Source organism: Ranitomeya variabilis, chromosome 4 (genome assembly GCF_051348905.1).
Source record: "Ranitomeya variabilis isolate aRanVar5 chromosome 4, aRanVar5.hap1, whole genome shotgun sequence".
Classification (NCBI taxonomy): Eukaryota; Metazoa; Chordata; class Amphibia; order Anura; family Dendrobatidae; genus Ranitomeya; species Ranitomeya variabilis.
In genome coordinates this window covers 427,956,786-427,974,283 of record NC_135235.1, presented here as the reverse complement: position 1 = coordinate 427,974,283, position 17,498 = coordinate 427,956,786, and the positions used below count along the sequence as shown (strand labels likewise).

The following is a 17,498-nucleotide window of genomic DNA, read 5'->3' as shown; positions in this document are numbered from 1 at the left end:
TATAACGGCTGGAGGGGGGTGACAGTGGCCCTTTAACACTTCACCAATTTTCTAAGTACCGTATATACTAGAGTATAAGCCGACCTGAGTATAAGCCGAGACCCCTAATTTTGTAACAAAAAACTGAGAAAACGTAATGACTCAAGTATAAGCCTAGGGTGGAAAATGCAGCAGCTACCGGTAAATGTCAAAAATAAAAATAGACACCAATAAAAGTAAAATTAATTGAGACATCAGTAGGTTAAGCATTTTTGAATATCCATATTGAGTCAGGAACCCCATATAATGCTCCATACAGGTCATGATGGGCCCCATAAGATGCTCCATACAGTTCATTATGGCCCCATAAGGTGCTCCATATAACAATGTGCCACATGTAATGCTCCATACAGTTCATTATGGCCCCATAAGGTGCTCCATATAACAATGTGCCCCATATAATGCTCCATACAGTTCATTATGGCCCCATAGATGCTCCATATAACAATGTGCCCCATATAATGCTCCATACAGTTCATTATGGCCCCATAGATGCTCCATATAACAATGTGCCCCATATAATGCTCCATACAGTTCTTTATGGCCCCATAGATGCTCCATATAACAATGTGCCCCATATAATGCTCCATACAGTTCTTTATGGCCCCATAAGATGCTCCATATAACAATGTGCCACATATAATGCTGCTGAAAAAAAAAAAAAAAAATGACATGCTCACCTCTCGTCGCTGCCCGCTGCTCCTCAACGTCCCGTCTCTCCGCAGTAACTGTTCATGCAGAGGGCGGCGCACAAATTAATACGTCATCGCGCCCTCTGACCTGAACAGTCACTGCAGAGGACGCGGAAGATGAGGCGGCAGTGGAAAGAGGAAAGGTGAATATGAAATACTCACCTGCTCCCGGCGCGGTCCCTGGCAGCTTCTCCCGGACAGATGGTCTCTGGCGCCGGCAGCTTCTTCCCCTGTTCAGCGGTCACGTGGCACCGCTCATTACAGGAATGAATATGCAGCTCCACCCCTATGGGAGTGGAGTCCATATTGATTACTTTAATGAGCGGTACCACGTGACCGCTGAACAGGGGAAGAAGCTGCCGGCGCCGGAGACCATGGGACATGCAGGGATCGCGCCAGGAGCAGGTGGCTCCCGCTCACCCGCCGACCATGACTCGAGTAAAAGCAGAGAGGGGCACTTTCAGCCCATTTTTTTGGGCTGAAAATCTCGGCTCATACTCGAGTATATACGGTACATATATTTATATAGGCACTATTGGCATCAAATTCTCACCTGACTTTGGTAAAAACCCATCCAATCCACACACAAAGAAATCAAATCATATAAGTCTATAAATTAAGTTACAGACATGGTGAAAGTGTTGGCACTCTTGAAATTGTTTCAGATTTTTTTTTTTTTTTTTTTTTTTTTAAGATCTCTCAACAGGTGTCCAAGGGGATTTATATGCGGACTTATTACTGGCCACTTCAGCTCTCTCTTGCACTTTATTTTCATCCATTTCTAGAGGCTTCATGTATGTTTGGGGTCATTGTCCTGCTGGAAGACCCATGATCTAGGATGCAAACCCAGCTTTCTGACACTGGGCACTACATTGCACACCAAAATCCTTTGATAATCTTCAGATTTTGTGATGCCTTGCACACAGTCAAGGCACTCCGTGCCAGAGGCAGCAGAACAACCCCAAAATATCTTTGAACCTCCACCATATGTGACTGTAGGTACGGTGTTCTTTTCTTCGTAGGCCTCGTTCCGTTTTTGGTATAAACAGTAGAATGATGTAATTTACCAAAAAGCTCCATCATGGTCTCATCTGCCCACAAGATGCTTTCCCAGAAGAATTTAGGCTTACTCATATACATTTTGGCAGCGTGCAGTCTAACCTTTTTATGTTTCTGTCAGCAGTTGAGTCCTTCTGGGTCTCCAGGCATATGGTTTCATTTCATTCAAAAGTCAGATAGTTCGCGCCGACACCGATTCACACAGCCTACAGGACAGCACAAATTTCTTTGGAACTTGATTGGTGTATAAGCAGCCCCATTCAAACTTTTCTGCATTGCAACCTTTCATCAATTTTTCTCCGCTGTTCACATCCATGGAGATTAGCTACAGTGCCATGGGTTGTAAACTTCTTTATTATGTTGCGCACCGTGGACAAAAGAACATCAAAATCTCTGGAGATGGACTTGTAACCTTGAGATTGTTGATATTTTTCAACTATTTTGGTTCCCATGCTTTGTGTGGCACACAGACAATGCAAAGATTGAGTCAACTTCTCCCCTTTTTAACTTTTTTCAGGTGTGATTTTCATATTGCCCACACCGGTTACTTGCCACAGGCGAGTTTGAACAAACATCACATGCTTGAAACAAACTAGTTTACGCACAATTTTGGAGAGGGGCCAAAAATGTTGTGGGGTTGTGTGTGAAATTATGCCCAATTTGCCTTTTTTTCTGGTTTTTTTTGTGTTGTTCCAATACACACAATGGAAATATGTGCATAACAAAGCATGTGTAAATGCAATAATTTTTTGGGATAAATACTTCATTTTCTGGAACAATTTCATGAGTGATAACACTTTCTCATTATTACACATTCATATCCGAAATGATGAAGAGGAAAAGTATTGAAAATGCTTACTGATATTTAATACTTTGTACAAAATCCTTTTTTTTGGTAATGACAGCTTCAAGATACTTCCTGTGTAGAGAAACTAGTCACATGCATTGCTCGGGTGTGATTTTGTCCCATTCTTCCATATAAAACACTATTCAAATGCTGAAGCTTCTGTGGGCTCCTCCTGTGAACTCAGCTTTAGTTCTTTCCATAAATTTTCTATTGGATTCCGGTCAGGTAATTGGTTAGGCCATTCTAGCAGCTTTATTTCTTTCTCTGAAGACAAAACTTTCCTTCGCCGTTTGTTTGGAATCATTGTCTTACTAAAATGTCCACACCTGCTTCATCTTCAACATCCTGGTAGATGGCAGCAGATTTTTATCAAGAACGTTTTGGTACATTTGTCCAATCATTCTCCTTTCAAATCATACATCAAGTTTATTAGTGCCACATGCGGGGAAAAAAACAAAAACAAACAAACAAAAAAAAACAGCCCCACACCATGATGTTCCCACCTACAAACTTCACTGTTGGTATGATATTTTTGGGGTGATATGCAGTGTCTTTTGGTATTACCTGACTAGACTATATTCTACCAGTATTTCACATGCTTGTCTAAATATTGTTTAGCATACAGTAAACGTGCTTGAACATGCTTTTTTTTCAGCACTGGAGTTTTGGCGAGAGTGCATACAGACCATGGAGGTTGAGTGCACTACTTATTGTTTTCTATAAAACAATTTTCTCTATCGCTTCATTGGGGGACACAGGAAACCATGGGTGTATGCTGCTGTCACTACGCAAATAAAAGTTAGCTCCTCCACAGTGTACACCCCACCGACCGGGGCCAAGCTGGTCAGTTTAGTTTAGTGTCAGTAGGAGGTGGACACGGGTCTTAAACTAGACCCATATCTACCTGTTTTTGTAGTTTTTCCCTCTTTTCTTTTCAGATGGATCTTCTTACCTCTGGAGGGATACAGTGTGAACAGTCTCTACGTGGGGGCACAGTGTGACTGAGTACGGTGTGTACTGCCACCCCGTATCCTCATATGTCTAGATGGCAGGACCTCAACCCCTAACACATGAGTGCTTAGGTGATCCGAATATCAGTCCGGGCCCTCAGTCTCCTGCCCACCAGAGCCTGTCAGGTTTCAGGAGGCATGGATGTCCCACACCCCCAGGAGGCCCGGACATCTAAGGATGTTCCTGACTACGTAGAGGTACTTCCTTTTCCATCTTCTCAGCACCTCCTGGAAAGAAGTTAAGGTTTCCATCTCCCCCTCTGTCTTCTCTTCACAGAGTCTGAGGGTTAGGCTCGGGTCACCCTTAACGCATGACCAAATCGGTCCGAGTCTCCCTGCCGAGAGTCGCACAAGTGTTCTCCGTATGGTCATCCGTGTTTAATGCGTTTGCAATGCGATTTTCTCGCACCTCTGTATCCGTATGACACGCGTATGGCTTTACATTTCTTACTGATATTCCCCATTGAATTTAATGGCTCAATAGCCTGAAATGAAGAAAATGTGTGTATTTGTCGCAAGCTAGACGAACGGACACCATACAGACCAATTTTTTCTCGCACCCATTGGCGAGTCTCGGGCGATATATGCGTACAATCGCAGCATGCTGCGATTTTACACGCACGTCGAATACGCCTGAGAAAAAAAAATACGATGATGTGAGCCGCCCCATACATTAACACTGGTCCGAATGCTATGCAATGCTTTCAAACATAGAACTTGTCCGTATTCTACGATAGTGTGACCCCAAGCCTTAGAATAGACTTTTCAGTCTTAAACCACTTGGTGGGGTTTTCTTGTAGCAGGGTCCCAGAGCAGGACCGGTGGGCACAGGGCTTTTTTGCGGAATTTTTAGGCTCCGCAACCAACCCCCCCCCCCCCAGTCTCGCCAGCCTCTTTTACCAATTTAGGCCCCTGCTCAGTGCGGCCTACTCGCAGCAGTTAGCACCGCTTCCCTCCTTCCCATCTTTTTCGAGCAGGTTTTTCACCCGCCCGTCGCAGGCACTTCTTCAGGGACTTTTCCTCCTAATTTCTCCCTGTTTGGAGTAGGGCGGTATCCATATCTCTGTTCGGGTTCGACAGCTCATTTACTATTGTGCCTTTCAATGCCCATCTAGACAACTATTTCCACAGTCCCTTATGACCATCCTCATGCCGGTATGCTTGAGCTTAGCTTCCTGATTGATCTGAGTCTGCAGAGTCGTCCACGGTAGTCTACGTTCTACCTACTTCGACAGGCAAGGGGTTGTCCCTCCAGACGTTTCTTTTTTTTTTTCCTGAGCCATTTGTTTATGAAACAGAGCCTGCATCGCTCTGAAGAGATTCAGGGTACTACACAAGGTTCCCTTCAGTAAAGACTCTGCATTTTGCTCTCCAGCATGTTCACAGTAGCCCACTTTCAAGTTTTTTCCTTGATATTTCAATTTAACTGTTCCCGTTCTTTTCATGGCCTGCTAGTGAACCGCAGCATTCAAACTCTGGTTCCTCCAGTCAAGGCGTAACCACAATCTACGCAGGGAATCCTCCTTTTATTTGTCCCTTTCTTTTATTTTAACTCCTTTGTCTGAAATCTTGATGGGAGCACAAGGTTGTGGTTTGTTTATGGTCCAATGAGGTTCTTTCCACTTCCAGATTATGGCCCCAACAGTGCTCACTACCGTCAGTAGTTTGGAAATTCTTCTGTAACCAAACCCATCAGTATGTTTTGCAACAATAATGTTGCGAAGGTATTGAGGCAGCTCACTGGCTTTACCAATCATGAGATGTTTCTTGGGGCACTTTGGTAATGAGCCATCAGTTGAGCCAGCTATTTTTCACTTAAGGTCAGGATTGCTTTTTAACCCCTTTCTGCCAGCTGACGGAATAGTACGTCAGCTGGCAGAACCCCCGCTTTAAGGTGGGCTCCGGCGGCGAGCCCACCTTAAAGCCGCGACATGTCAGCTGTTTTGTACAGCTGACATGTGCGCGCAATGAGCGCGAGCGGAATCGCGATCCGCCCGCGCCCATTAACTAGTTAAGTGCCGCTGTCAAACGCAGACAGCGGCATTTAACTACCGCATCCGGCCGGGCGGCCGGATATGAGCGCATCGCCGACCCCCGTCACATGATCGGAGGTCGGCGATGCTTCTAAATGGTAACCATAGAGGTCCTTGAGACCTCTATGGTTACTGATCCTCGGCAGCTGTGAGCGTCCCCCTGTGGTCGGCGCTCACAGCACACCTGTAATTCTGCTGTGTAGCAGCGATCCTATGATCGCTGCTACATAGCAGAGCCGATCGGGTTGTGCCTGCTTCTAGCCTCCCATGGAGGCTATAGAAGCATGGCAAAAGTGAAAAAAATGTGAAAAAATAAAAAAAATATACAAGTTTAAATCACCCCCCTTTCGCCCCAATCAAAATAAATCAATAAAAAAAAAAATATCAAACCTACACATATTTGGTATCGCCGCGTTCAGAATCGCCCGATCTATCAATAAAAAAAAAGCATTAACCTGATCGCTAAATGGCGTAATGAGAAAAAAAATCGAAACGCCAGAATTACTTTTTTTTGGTCGCCGCGATATTGCATTAAAATGCAATAACGGGCGATCAAAAGAACGTATCTGCACCAAAATGCTATCATTAAAAACGCCAGCTCGGCACGCAAAAAATAAGCCCTCACCTGACCCCAGATCACGAAAAATAAAGACGCTACGAGTATCGGAAAATGGTGCAATTTTTTTTTTTTTTTGCAAAGTTTGGAATTTTTTTTCACCACTTAGGTGAAAAATAACCTAGTCATGTTAGGTGTCTATGAACTCGTACTGACCTGGAGAATCATAATGGCAGGTCAGTTTTAGCATTTAGTGAACCTAGCAAAATAGCAAAGCAAAAAACAAGTGTGGGATTGCACTTTTTTTGCAATTTCACTGCACTTGGAATTTTTTTCCCGTTTTCTAGTACACGACATGGTAAAACCAATGATGTCGTTCAAAAGTACAACTCGTCCTGCAAAAAATAAGCCCTCACATGGCCAAATTGACAGAAAAATAAAAAAGTTATGGCTCTGGGAAGGAGGGGAGCAAAAAACGAAAATGAAAAAACGGAAAAAGCTCCGGGGGTGAAGGGGTTAATTGCTGATAGATTTCAGCTGGTGTCATAACTTTGAGCCTTTGTACTTTCTACATGTGCTCAATACTTTTTCCATGTATAATTTCTCATTATTACACAACTTAATTTATGGACATCTACAGTTTGATTTCTTTGCCTGTGTGGATTGGATGGATTGTTACCAACATCTAGTGAGAATTTCATGTCAATAGGAGCTTTAGAAATACATGTACTTAGAAATTGGTGACGTGTTCAATACTTATTTCACTCGCTGTATATAAACGCCAACAGTGAAGGTCTAACACCAAGAGGAAAATGTCACAGAATTATGTAAATCACAGGATGATAAAATATGCTATGGATATGCAAATGGTGAAAAAAATAGAACCAAAAATGACAAGACATCTCAATTTAGTTAATATGGAGTATGGAAGCCACATACAGAAATCTCCACACTTACACGCCTTGGTTGCTATCAATGAGGTTATTAAAGGTTGTCTAAGGAATGTTCTGGCACGGTAAATACACTTGAGCACATGAATGATCAAAAAACACTACTGGTATCTCCCTTAGCAATTGCCATCAAATAAAGCCCCAGATGTGGTCGACGGGGGACAAGTCCGGAGACGCTGCAAGCCATGGTAAAACATTCAGGCTACGCAGGCTGCTCTTGAAGACTAGAGGGATCCAGATATCTTACATTATGCCACCCAACATCAAAATCCCAAGAGTAGGACTGGTGTGATGTCCCTTGTGGACACCTTATAATGGCACTGCCCATGTGTTCTCCGGACCAATCTCTGGCTATTATCGATTCCCAAACAAAAGCGCAACTCTTTGCTAAAGCAGATAGACCTTCATCCCAGGCTCTCCAGTCTGCATCTGGAGACTACATCGGCAATGCCAGAGAGAGGTCTTCATAAGGAAACGTTGCACAAGTCCTTCTCCTAGGATTATCGTGTTGGGTTGTATGATGTATGGTAGCTGGAACCCTGTAATCTTCATTCCATATGCACTAAAAGCTCGGCGTCACATTTATTTGGCCGTGGAACTAGTGGTACGGCCATTTCTCTAAAGTGTCCAAAAACCTGTTTTTCAACATGATCGTGCCAGGTCACATGTTGCTGGTGACTGGGAGCAGCCTGTGTGGCTTAAAAGTGCTAACATGGCCTGCAAGATCTCCAGACTTGTCTCATATTGAGCACGGTGATGATTTACTTGCCCAAATGTATTCAGGGTGGCATAACATTCCTCAGACAACTATTACTATCATAACAAGGTGTGTAAAGAAGAGTATTTGTGATGATGAGGCTCATACTAAAAAAAATAAAAACTGAAGGAGATACTGAACTGACGCCCCTTTTAGACCCCCCTGATCCTAACAGTACTATTACTGCGCATGTCGTGTCTCCCCCTTTGATGCAGGGCTCCGGCGGTGAGCCCAAAACAAAGTCGAGACATGTCAGCTGTTTTGTACAGCTGACATGTGCGCGCAATAGCGGTGGGTGAAATCGCGATTCACCCACCACTATAAACCTGTTAAATGCCGCTGTCAAACGCTGACAGCGGCATTTAACTACCGCTTCCGGCCGGGCGGCCAGAAATGAGCGCATCGCCGACCCCCGTCACATGATCGTAGGACCATAGAGGTCCTTGAAGCATCTATTGTTACTGATGCCGGCCTGCTGAGAGCGCCCCCCTGTGGTCGGCGCTCATAGCAAGCCTGCATTTCAGCTACATAGCAGCGATCTGATGATCGCTGCTATGTAGCAGAGCCTCCCATGGAGGCTATTGAAGCATGGCAAAAGTTTTAAAAAAAGTGTTTTTAAAAATATGAAATTTTTTTTTTTTAAATATAAAAGTTTAAATCACCCCCCTTTCATCCAAAATAAAACAATAAAAAAAAATATCAAACCTACACATATTTGGTATCGCCGCGTTCAGAATCGCCCGATCTATCAATAAAAAAAAGCATTAACCTGATCGCTAAACAGCGTAGCAAGAAAAAAATTTGAAACACCAGAATTACGTTTTTTTGGTCGCCGCGACATTGCATTAAAATGAAATGAGGGGCGATCAAAAGAACTTATATGCACAAAAATGGTATCATTAAAAACGTCAGCTCGGCACGCAAAAAATAAGCCCTCACCCGACCCCAGTTCATGAAAAATGGAGACGCTACGGGTATCAGAAACTGGCTCTTTTTTAAAATTTTATTTATTTATTTTTTTTTTTTTCAGCAACGTTTTGAATTTTTTTTCACCACTTAGATAAAAAATAACCTAGACATATTAGGTGTTTATGAACTCGTAATGTCCTGGATTATCATAATATCAGGTCAGTTTTAGCATTTAGTGAACCTAGCAAAAAAGCCAAACAAAAAAAAAAAAGCGCAAAAAATTTTGCTCAGATTTGCTCAGGAAAATTCTGCATACATTCCTGAACATGGGCACATAGCCTTAGAGTTGGTGGCTGTCAACATGCATAAAGTAGTGGCATCTCTTAGTAAGATACAGTCATGTTATATAATGGTAACAACTAATTCGTTTTCAAAGAGAATTGGTGTCAGGGTGTGGAATAACATACCAGGAGAGGCACATTCTGAAAACTGTATGATACGTGAGGGCTTTCTCACCGACCTCGCTTGCTTTCAGATGTGGGTATTACAAGCAAACAAGTTTGGATCTATAGACCAACCATAATAGAGATCCATATGTACACCTGTATTAAACCATGTGAATCTAGCCAGAGGGCCATCTTTGACCCCCTAGCAACCCCTGGTTGGTTTCTCTTTAAGGCAATCCCCCATCAGAATCCCATGAAATCACGGCCGTCTCTATACTTGGCAGCTGTGCCATTCTGCTGTATGGGTGCAGCATGCGGAAGAAATTCTAGCCTGGCTTTGAAGCTGCTCTGATATTTGCTTCCCCAGGAACCAGTCATTTATTATTTTACTCTGCTGAAATTCCTGTTCTGTCGAATAAGTGTAACTGAATGCACAGTGCACACCACCGGCCAAATACAAAGTATATCAAAGCAATGAGCAATATTAATGACAAATGCGCCTACACCTTTTATGTTCACTAATATTCCTTGGCAATTTAGGACACGCCGGAATTCGACGTAGAAGGCGGTGCAGGACCTCTTACACAATCATGGCCTTCAAGTTAGGACTATTTGATCATCTACTGTAATTGTGCATTAGCCATTCCTTTTTTTGTTTTGCAGGGGTAATGGCATCAGATAGGGTATATCCAATGTATGCTCGGACAGGACATACCAGCTAAGGATCCAGCGACCTCCGATAAGAATGCCAATCATAACGCCAGGGTTCAAATATATGCTTGTGATTCTGTGGGACTAGTGGAGAAACCGCCAGCTCTCACGAGTAGAGTTGAGCGAATTTGACCGTGTCAGGGCTTATTCGGGAAGCTATAGCGCTTGCCAAATAAGCTGCAGAGGGAACCCGGATACATGGAGCGCGCCGGCTGATCAGCTGTCCGGCGCCGCAGCTGCATGTGTCGCGGCTGTGTGACAGGCACAATACAAACATGGAGATCCTATTTGTTGGGCTGTCCATGTATGTGTCTCAGTATTGAGAAGCAGGCACAGTATTGTGTGAAAGGGTTAAGTGCAGAGTACAAAAGGACAATATGGTAGGTGGTGTGCGACCCCTTCTGGAGTGGAGCTCAGGGAGAAAAAAATAAAAAACACCAAAATTAGGCTGAGGCTAAAATGCAACTTTGGCGGTGACACTTTGTTGTGGCCAGATATCGCTGTGTTACACGGTTACAGTATAGGTGAATGGGGTCACACTGAGACTTGCAGGGTACCACAGCAAGGAGTCAGACCACAAGTACGTTATCTGACTTTCTTGATGCAATATCTTGTGGGTCACAATGCGACCCAATTCATCTACATCACGCTGCAGTGGAACAATCTATGTTGAGGCTCAAGTCGCCGTGTAGCCCCAGCCTTAAAGAATGGATCCTGCAGAGGAAGAAAATGCATCATTTAGGTAACAAGTCAGAAATGCTGCCATCACTCCATGCACACCGATGACCGCTAGGCACTGGTCGACTTACCATCTGGTCAGCAAGTAGCAGCACGGTTTTCAAGCTAAATTTTCTGGAGCAAAAATTGAAGAGATCTTCAAGGCTTGGTCCCAACAACTCCATGACCATGACATTGTAGTCACCTTCGGCACCACACCACTTTATAGTTGGGATTCCCACTGGACAACAAACAAGGAGATTAAAGGGGTTGTCTCACAAAAACACCTGTAATCGTGCAAAATACACTGGAAAGTATCTTTTTTAATTGATTTGGTTAAATTAATAATATGATATAGATATTAGTGATGAGTGAATATACTCGTTACTCCAGATTTCTCGAGCATGCTCGGGGGTCCCCTGGGTATTTTTTTAATGCTCGGAGATTTAGTTTTTCTTGCCGCAGCTGAATGATTTACATCTGTTAGCCAGCATAAGTACATGTGGGGATTCCCTAGCCACCAGGCAACCCCCTGTAAGCAGCATGTAAGTCTACCTAGGTGTGGACCCCTCTGGTGTGCTGTTGGCTGCCTCAGTCTAGCTACCCTAGTATAATCCCCCACTCACCTCCGCCCTGCATCATCTTATAGATCTTGCTCTCAATATGGAGCTGGGGGTGCTTTGTCTTCACACATTCCAATTTGATGGCAACTTCCTCGGCTGCGGCAATGTCAGTGCCTGAAACATAAAGGACATCATTACTCAAACAGGATCTGATCTCCAGGTTGTGACGACACTAGATACGCCCAACAGTCCATGTGTCAATGCTAGGGCACACAACCCCCAGGGCAGGCTACACACGCCGCCTTCTATCCCAAGCATGAATCATTACCACTTCCCTAATTTCAGTAGGCCGACGAGTGGTAAGAAACTGGTTAGAAAAGGGTGCAGCCAATGATGGCTTTGAGAGGTACCAACTGTGGCGGAAATATGGTGGGCACCATCATTGCCAACTAGGTAGAAAATTAGTAGAGGGGCCGTAATAAATCCCATGTCTTGATTTGACAATTATGCTGGCAGCATCGGTACAGATGTGGAATGTCTGACCTACCTGACCACTATGGTGGCAAAGTCTACTTTACTCCCCAATAAACGATATACGGGGGGGGGGGGGAAGCCAACATATACAATCGGCAATGTACCCCACTGTATATGATGCAGGCCTCCTAGAGCTTTTCCAGCATATCTAACAAAGAGGCCATAAACAGGGGCTTACACAGAATGCAAAATTATGCAAAACTGACCTTTAAATCCCCCACTGCTGCTCATCGCCAGTACTGAAGTAAGAACATTCCATAAGTCCCCTGACCACTGCAACTAATCAGTAGCCTCAGCAGTCACATGCCGTACATGCACAGAAACCGAGGGCAGGGACTGGTTGCAGCAATCTGGTGACCGATGGGTCATCACTGCTTATTACACTGGGGAAACCACTGAACACTGGGTGGAGAAATGGATTTGCAGGACTCTCTTCCATCGGGTTTAGTCAGTAATCTGTCACCGCCGGACGGAAGGCCTGCAAGTTTCTTAACCTCCACCATTGTGTGCATCACATGAGGTTGTGTCAGCCCAGGTAATCACAGGAAGACTTGGGAATGCTGGGAGGTAAGGATATTCCCAGGCCTCCCATCACTGACCTGGCTGTGGGTCTCTGGAGACTCACGGATGGCGATACAAGGGCATCTGAATGAGGCCTTACCTTATGGCCACATTTGTAAAATCTGAGAAAAAAAATCTTTTAAGAAAGAAAAAAAAAAAAAACCCACAAGTGAAAGGATACTGACCTACTGCTGAACGCTTCGTGGCGAGTCTGTACTCGAAACATTAAAGTACCAGCAGCAGGACCACTGGGACCCGAGACCGACTGGCACAACTGGGCCATTTCAGCAGCGCCTCATCACTGACACCCCCAATGTTGCGCTGCTGAAGGCACCTGACTGGGACAGCCAATCACAAGTGCTAGTGTGATCGCCGACCACGGAATGGCCAACGCTGGACCCCGGTAAGTGCCTGTAGGCAAGTTTTGCTTCATTTGTTTGTTTTTTTTGTTAACATACTGAGCAATAAATTATAATTTTGCCGGACAGCCCCTTTAAGATGATAACCTAATGATAAGCAATGACAACCTGTGTAATAGACGGAAGCGCTGCGGCCAGTCACTGGGAATGTAGGCTACTGAGCGCAGTGATTGGCCTTGTAAACAAAGACAAGTGGGGGGCAGAGGAGAGGCGGTGGGGTGGCAGGGGCATCGTCATTTCGGAACGTGAGAACATTACATGCATGTGGCCCAAATGTTAATGCAAGCCCTATAATGTGAAGTGAGCAGGCCTCCCCACCGGCCGGGCAGTGTGGGCCATTACGAGGGCTAGCGTTCCCCTACAGGAAGCGCGGGAGTTCTTCCCACATAAAACCAGGCACCGAAATTTTCTGCCACCTCCTGAAGAGTGGCAACTCGTTCCCTAATCATGGATGTTCCCACATCACTAGTAAATGGGCCAAAATACGGGCACCGTCGATAGCCAATCAGGGCGCCACAGGTGCCAGTCTAGCTTTGAGGCCTGGTAAATATTGGGCATCAGTGACAAATGCCCACCAAGCTCCAAGAAGACCTCATTAACACACTACAGGACCCTTCCTCTGGAAACGGACCACCACAAGGTGATGGCCCCTATACGTCGGCCATTTCCTGGACCAGACGACACGGCTGAGGACTGTGGACTTCCACAACTCTGGAGCAAACAGGGTGTGGGCCGGCCTGATGTGCCCCGCTTTCCTCATTCCTCCCTGATCCACAGTGTTACCCCCATGTGAAGATCACAAAGCCCAACGTGCCCCCACAGTGGAGCTGATGGGGCAGCTGAGCCCACAATGGAGGAGACCCTGGCAGTGATGACAGGAGGGGAGGAGGAGACCCCGGTGCTGGCTGACAGCCCAGGCCCACACTACCCCGCAGCACCCCCGACGACAGCCCCCGGTATTCCCAGTGGGGCCCGACAACAACCCCTCCCTTATCGCTCATCCGCCTCCGATCTCCTCCTTACCTAAATAAATGTCTCCGAATGAGCCGCTGCCAATCTTCCGGCCCAGCCGGTACCGGTTCCCGACTCTCAGCTCCATGACTCCGCTCAGACCCGCGATCAGCCTCTGACCCCCGGAGCACTTTTCACCATCAGTTCCCGGTGGCCATCGGCTGCGGAGTCGCCCAGAACAAAGCTGCAGTGACAGGGCAGGGGCTTCGCTCGGTGTCCCCGTCACTCACGGCCTCCCCGTCCGCTCGGTGACGGTGGATTACAGCGGATTACACTGACCCCGGTCCGTTCCGGAAAAGAACCCCAGCGAGAGGCTGTCACAGAGAGCCTGTGACGTCACTCCACCTAGCAACAAGCTACGAGCCGACAGTGGGCGGTGCTAGCAAGTCACATGACCACAATCACAAAGTAGCGCTCACGTAGACTTCCGCCAAATTCAGCTGCTGCCCTCTAGTGTGTTCTGAGGGTAGTGCGTGGTGTGCGGAGAGCAATGCTATGCTATGGGCTGTGACTAATTACAGGCTGCAGAAATCCTCACAGGACGTCAGGTAGCTCAGCACCGGGGGGAATGTCTTCAAGCTTTGTAGCCAGTAATGTATGTGGATGGGGAATCAGGCCTATTGTTGTTTTGTCAACCACAGTGGCCAGGGAATGTTGCCAGTTACATTGTGCCCTTTTTAGTGCAACAACAGCGCTCCTTTAAGAGTTTTCAGGGACTGTCTCAAGTTCACAAATGGGTAAAAATGTAGAATGCTTATAAAAATGAGCAACTTCTCTCGTCTTAAAAAGCCTCTCCATTCTCAAGAGCATAGGGATTTTTAATAGGATAATGTACAGCTTGTTGCCTAGGTTACCGGCCACCCTGCGGTTCCAGGCTGGCCGTAGGTAAAGAGCGGACAGTGATGGCTGAGCTCCCAACCTTCCCGGATGCAGCAGTGTAATAGGAAGTGGTGATAACCTTGGGGAATCCTTACAGGATGCGATCGTATAGACGTAGGACCGCCATCTACTGGATGGGTGCAGGCAGGTGGAACCAATTTGTACTGGCAGGGTTTCCCGGAGGCAGCTTCATGTACTGATCCTGGTCAGGTGACTCACGGGGTGAAGCCCTGGGATAGAAAAACCTTGCGCACCCAACCTCGGAGGGATTTGGCGCCAAAAGCAGCAAAGAAGAAGGTGCCGGAATGGCGTAGAGGATAGAGTGATAGGTCTCAGCGGGAAGCTTATGGCAGCGGAGTGCTGGACCCCACCTGTTAAGGTACAGATCACATCCGAAGACACCCGGAGGCTGGACTTCTCCAGTCAAGAACCAAGTCCCAGGCCTCTCCGCTCTGGGCCCAGCAGAAACTCGCCAATGGTCAACCATGAGCACCCGTGAGAAGGCTAACCCACAGGAGGCATGGCTGCAACCACAGTAAGGTGGCACGAGTGAGCAGGGCCATCACTTCCAGCCTCAACATATGGTGCCATAGTTGACCAGGGTTAAGACGACGGCTTGGGGGTGGGATGTTCAAAGTGCATAGACTATGTCAGAGAGACTTGCGGCCTAGCAGGAAAACCCGGTGACCCCCGCTAGGGGAAAGAATTCCAGAAAGAGGTTCAGAGCACCCATGTGGTAACTCCCGTGAGTGGGTGTATCACTGTCACGGAGTTACTGTGGGAGCAGTGCCAGAAGACCCCAGTGTCTGATAGCTCCTGCTTCGCCGCTGAGAAGAAGCACTTCTCCGGTGTATTAAATGTGCTTGTTTTCTTTCAGCAGGACGGGTTAATCGGCCATGTGGAAATCCCTGCATTCAGCTGTGCTCGGTTAGCCACTCCTCTCTCCTATAAAAGCTAGGCCTTCTGGCCAGGTCCTTGTCTGAGTTAGCACTTGCTACATAGATCTGGAGTGAGAGGAGCTGGTGTGGATAAGGAGCGCTGGAGGAGTTTATTGTGTGACTGTTGCTTGGTTTGTTTGCTTGAAAATTCCTCATCCTTACCTGCCTTATTTTCTTCCGCCATCCTTCACACCCTGGTGAATACCTCTGTTATTTGTGAGATTATATTTTGTGTGAGTGGAATTTTCTTTTACTCTTGTCTTTTTTCCCCTGTCTGTTGGGTTGGTGTACTACGGTACACAGTAGCGCCTCTCTTCCCCGGGTGGGGGAGGAGGACAGACGCAGGGCTGCAGCTAGGAAACAGGGCAAGGGTGGAGGCCATGGCATCCTCGCCATCTGAGGTATCCCGGGGAACAGGGTGAGCTAGGGCGCCCCCTAGTGCTAGGGCCAGGAAAGATGCCCCTGGTCCCAGTTTACACACCAGTCCTATTGTGATATTAACGCTGACCGAAAGCCTTTTCCTGATTCATTATGGATCCTATCACAGCGCTGACAGGGCAGTTGCAGCAGCTCAGTTTGGAGGTGGCAGATTTACGCACGGTGGTTTCACAGCACCCTGTTATATCTGGTGTGGGGATCTTGCCTTCCAGGCAAACCATTGTGGAGCCCAAGGTCACGCTGCCAGACAGGTTCTCTGGCAGGTGGGACAAGTTTGTTGTGTTCCGTGAGCACTGTAAACTATATTTCCGTCTGCGTCCAGTATCCTCAGGTACAGAGGAGCAACAGGTGGGGATTGTTATCTCGCTACTCCAGACAGTAGAGGGATTCTTACAGGCTTTGGGCCTGGTGTATGATGACCCTGTTCACGTCGCCTTGGCTGAGTCATCTCTGCGCCAACTTCAGCAAGGAGACCGTCTGGCGGAGGAATACTTCTACGAGTTCCGGCGGTGGGACACCGACACTAGGTGGAATGACCCGGCCCTCCGTAGTCAGTTCTGCGAGGGTCTCTCTGTGAGAGTAAGGGATGCGTTAGCTCTCTATGAGACTCCTGACTTCCTCGAGGAGGCCATGTCTCTGACAATCCAGGTTGATCGCCATCTTCGCCAGAGACATAGTGAGTCACCTCTGGGGGCAGGAGGTCAAAGTTTGAGCGTGGTCAGTACTGATTCTACTGTGGAACCCATGCAGGTGGGTGTGGCAACCCAACCTAGCAAACTTGCATTAATCCCGCGTAAGGGGGGAAGTATGTTTCTGTTGTGGCAAAAAGGGTCATTTTGTGAGCACATGTCCTACCTGTCACTTGTTTAACCCCTTCCCGACCCATGACGCCACATAGGCGTCATGAAAACCCGTGCCAATCCGACCCATGACGCCTATGTGGCGTCATGGAATGATCGCGTCCCTGCAGATCGGGTGAAGGGGTTAACTCCTATTTTACCCGATCTGCAGGGAGAGGGGGAGTGGTACTTCAGCCCAGGGGGGGTGGCTTCACCCCCCCGTGGCTACGATCGCTCTGATTGGCTGTTGAAAGTGAAACTGCCAATCAGAGCGATTTGTAATATTTCACCTAAAAAACTGGTGAAATATTACAATCCAGCCATGGCCGATGCTGCAATATCATCGGCCATGGCTGGAAACACTAATGTGACCCCCCCCCACCCCACCGATCGCCCCCCCAGTGCTCCGTTATAGGGTCCGGTCCCCTCCGTCCGCCTGCCGGCTCCCCCGTCCTGCTGTCCGCTCCCCCGTCCTCCTGCCCGCTCCCCCCCTGCTCCTATGTCACCCCCCCGTGCTCCGACGCCCCCCCCGTGCCCCGATCTCCCCCCCCTTATACTTACCGAGGCTCCCGGTCCCCGTCCGCCTCCAT

The 17,498-nt window shown here is 47.1% G+C and overlaps 1 protein-coding gene across 3 annotated transcripts in view; it reads right to left on the bottom strand.

The window, feature by feature from the left end:
* Positions 1 to 14,390, bottom strand: part of CSNK1D (casein kinase 1 delta) — a 65,631-nt gene extending 51,241 nt beyond the window's left edge. For all 3 annotated transcript variants that reach the window (XM_077251370.1, XM_077251369.1, XM_077251372.1), the window contains exons 1-3: positions 13,827 to 14,390; positions 11,353 to 11,463; positions 10,819 to 10,967 (exon numbers count right to left, since the gene is read on the bottom strand). In XM_077251370.1, coding sequence (XP_077107485.1) covers positions 10,819 to 10,967; positions 11,353 to 11,463; positions 13,827 to 13,902 — 336 coding nt within the window. In that variant the 5' untranslated portion in view covers positions 13,903 to 14,390. The remainder of the gene's footprint in view (positions 1 to 10,818; positions 10,968 to 11,352; positions 11,464 to 13,826) is intronic.
* Positions 14,391 to 17,498: the final 3,108 nt, after the last annotated feature.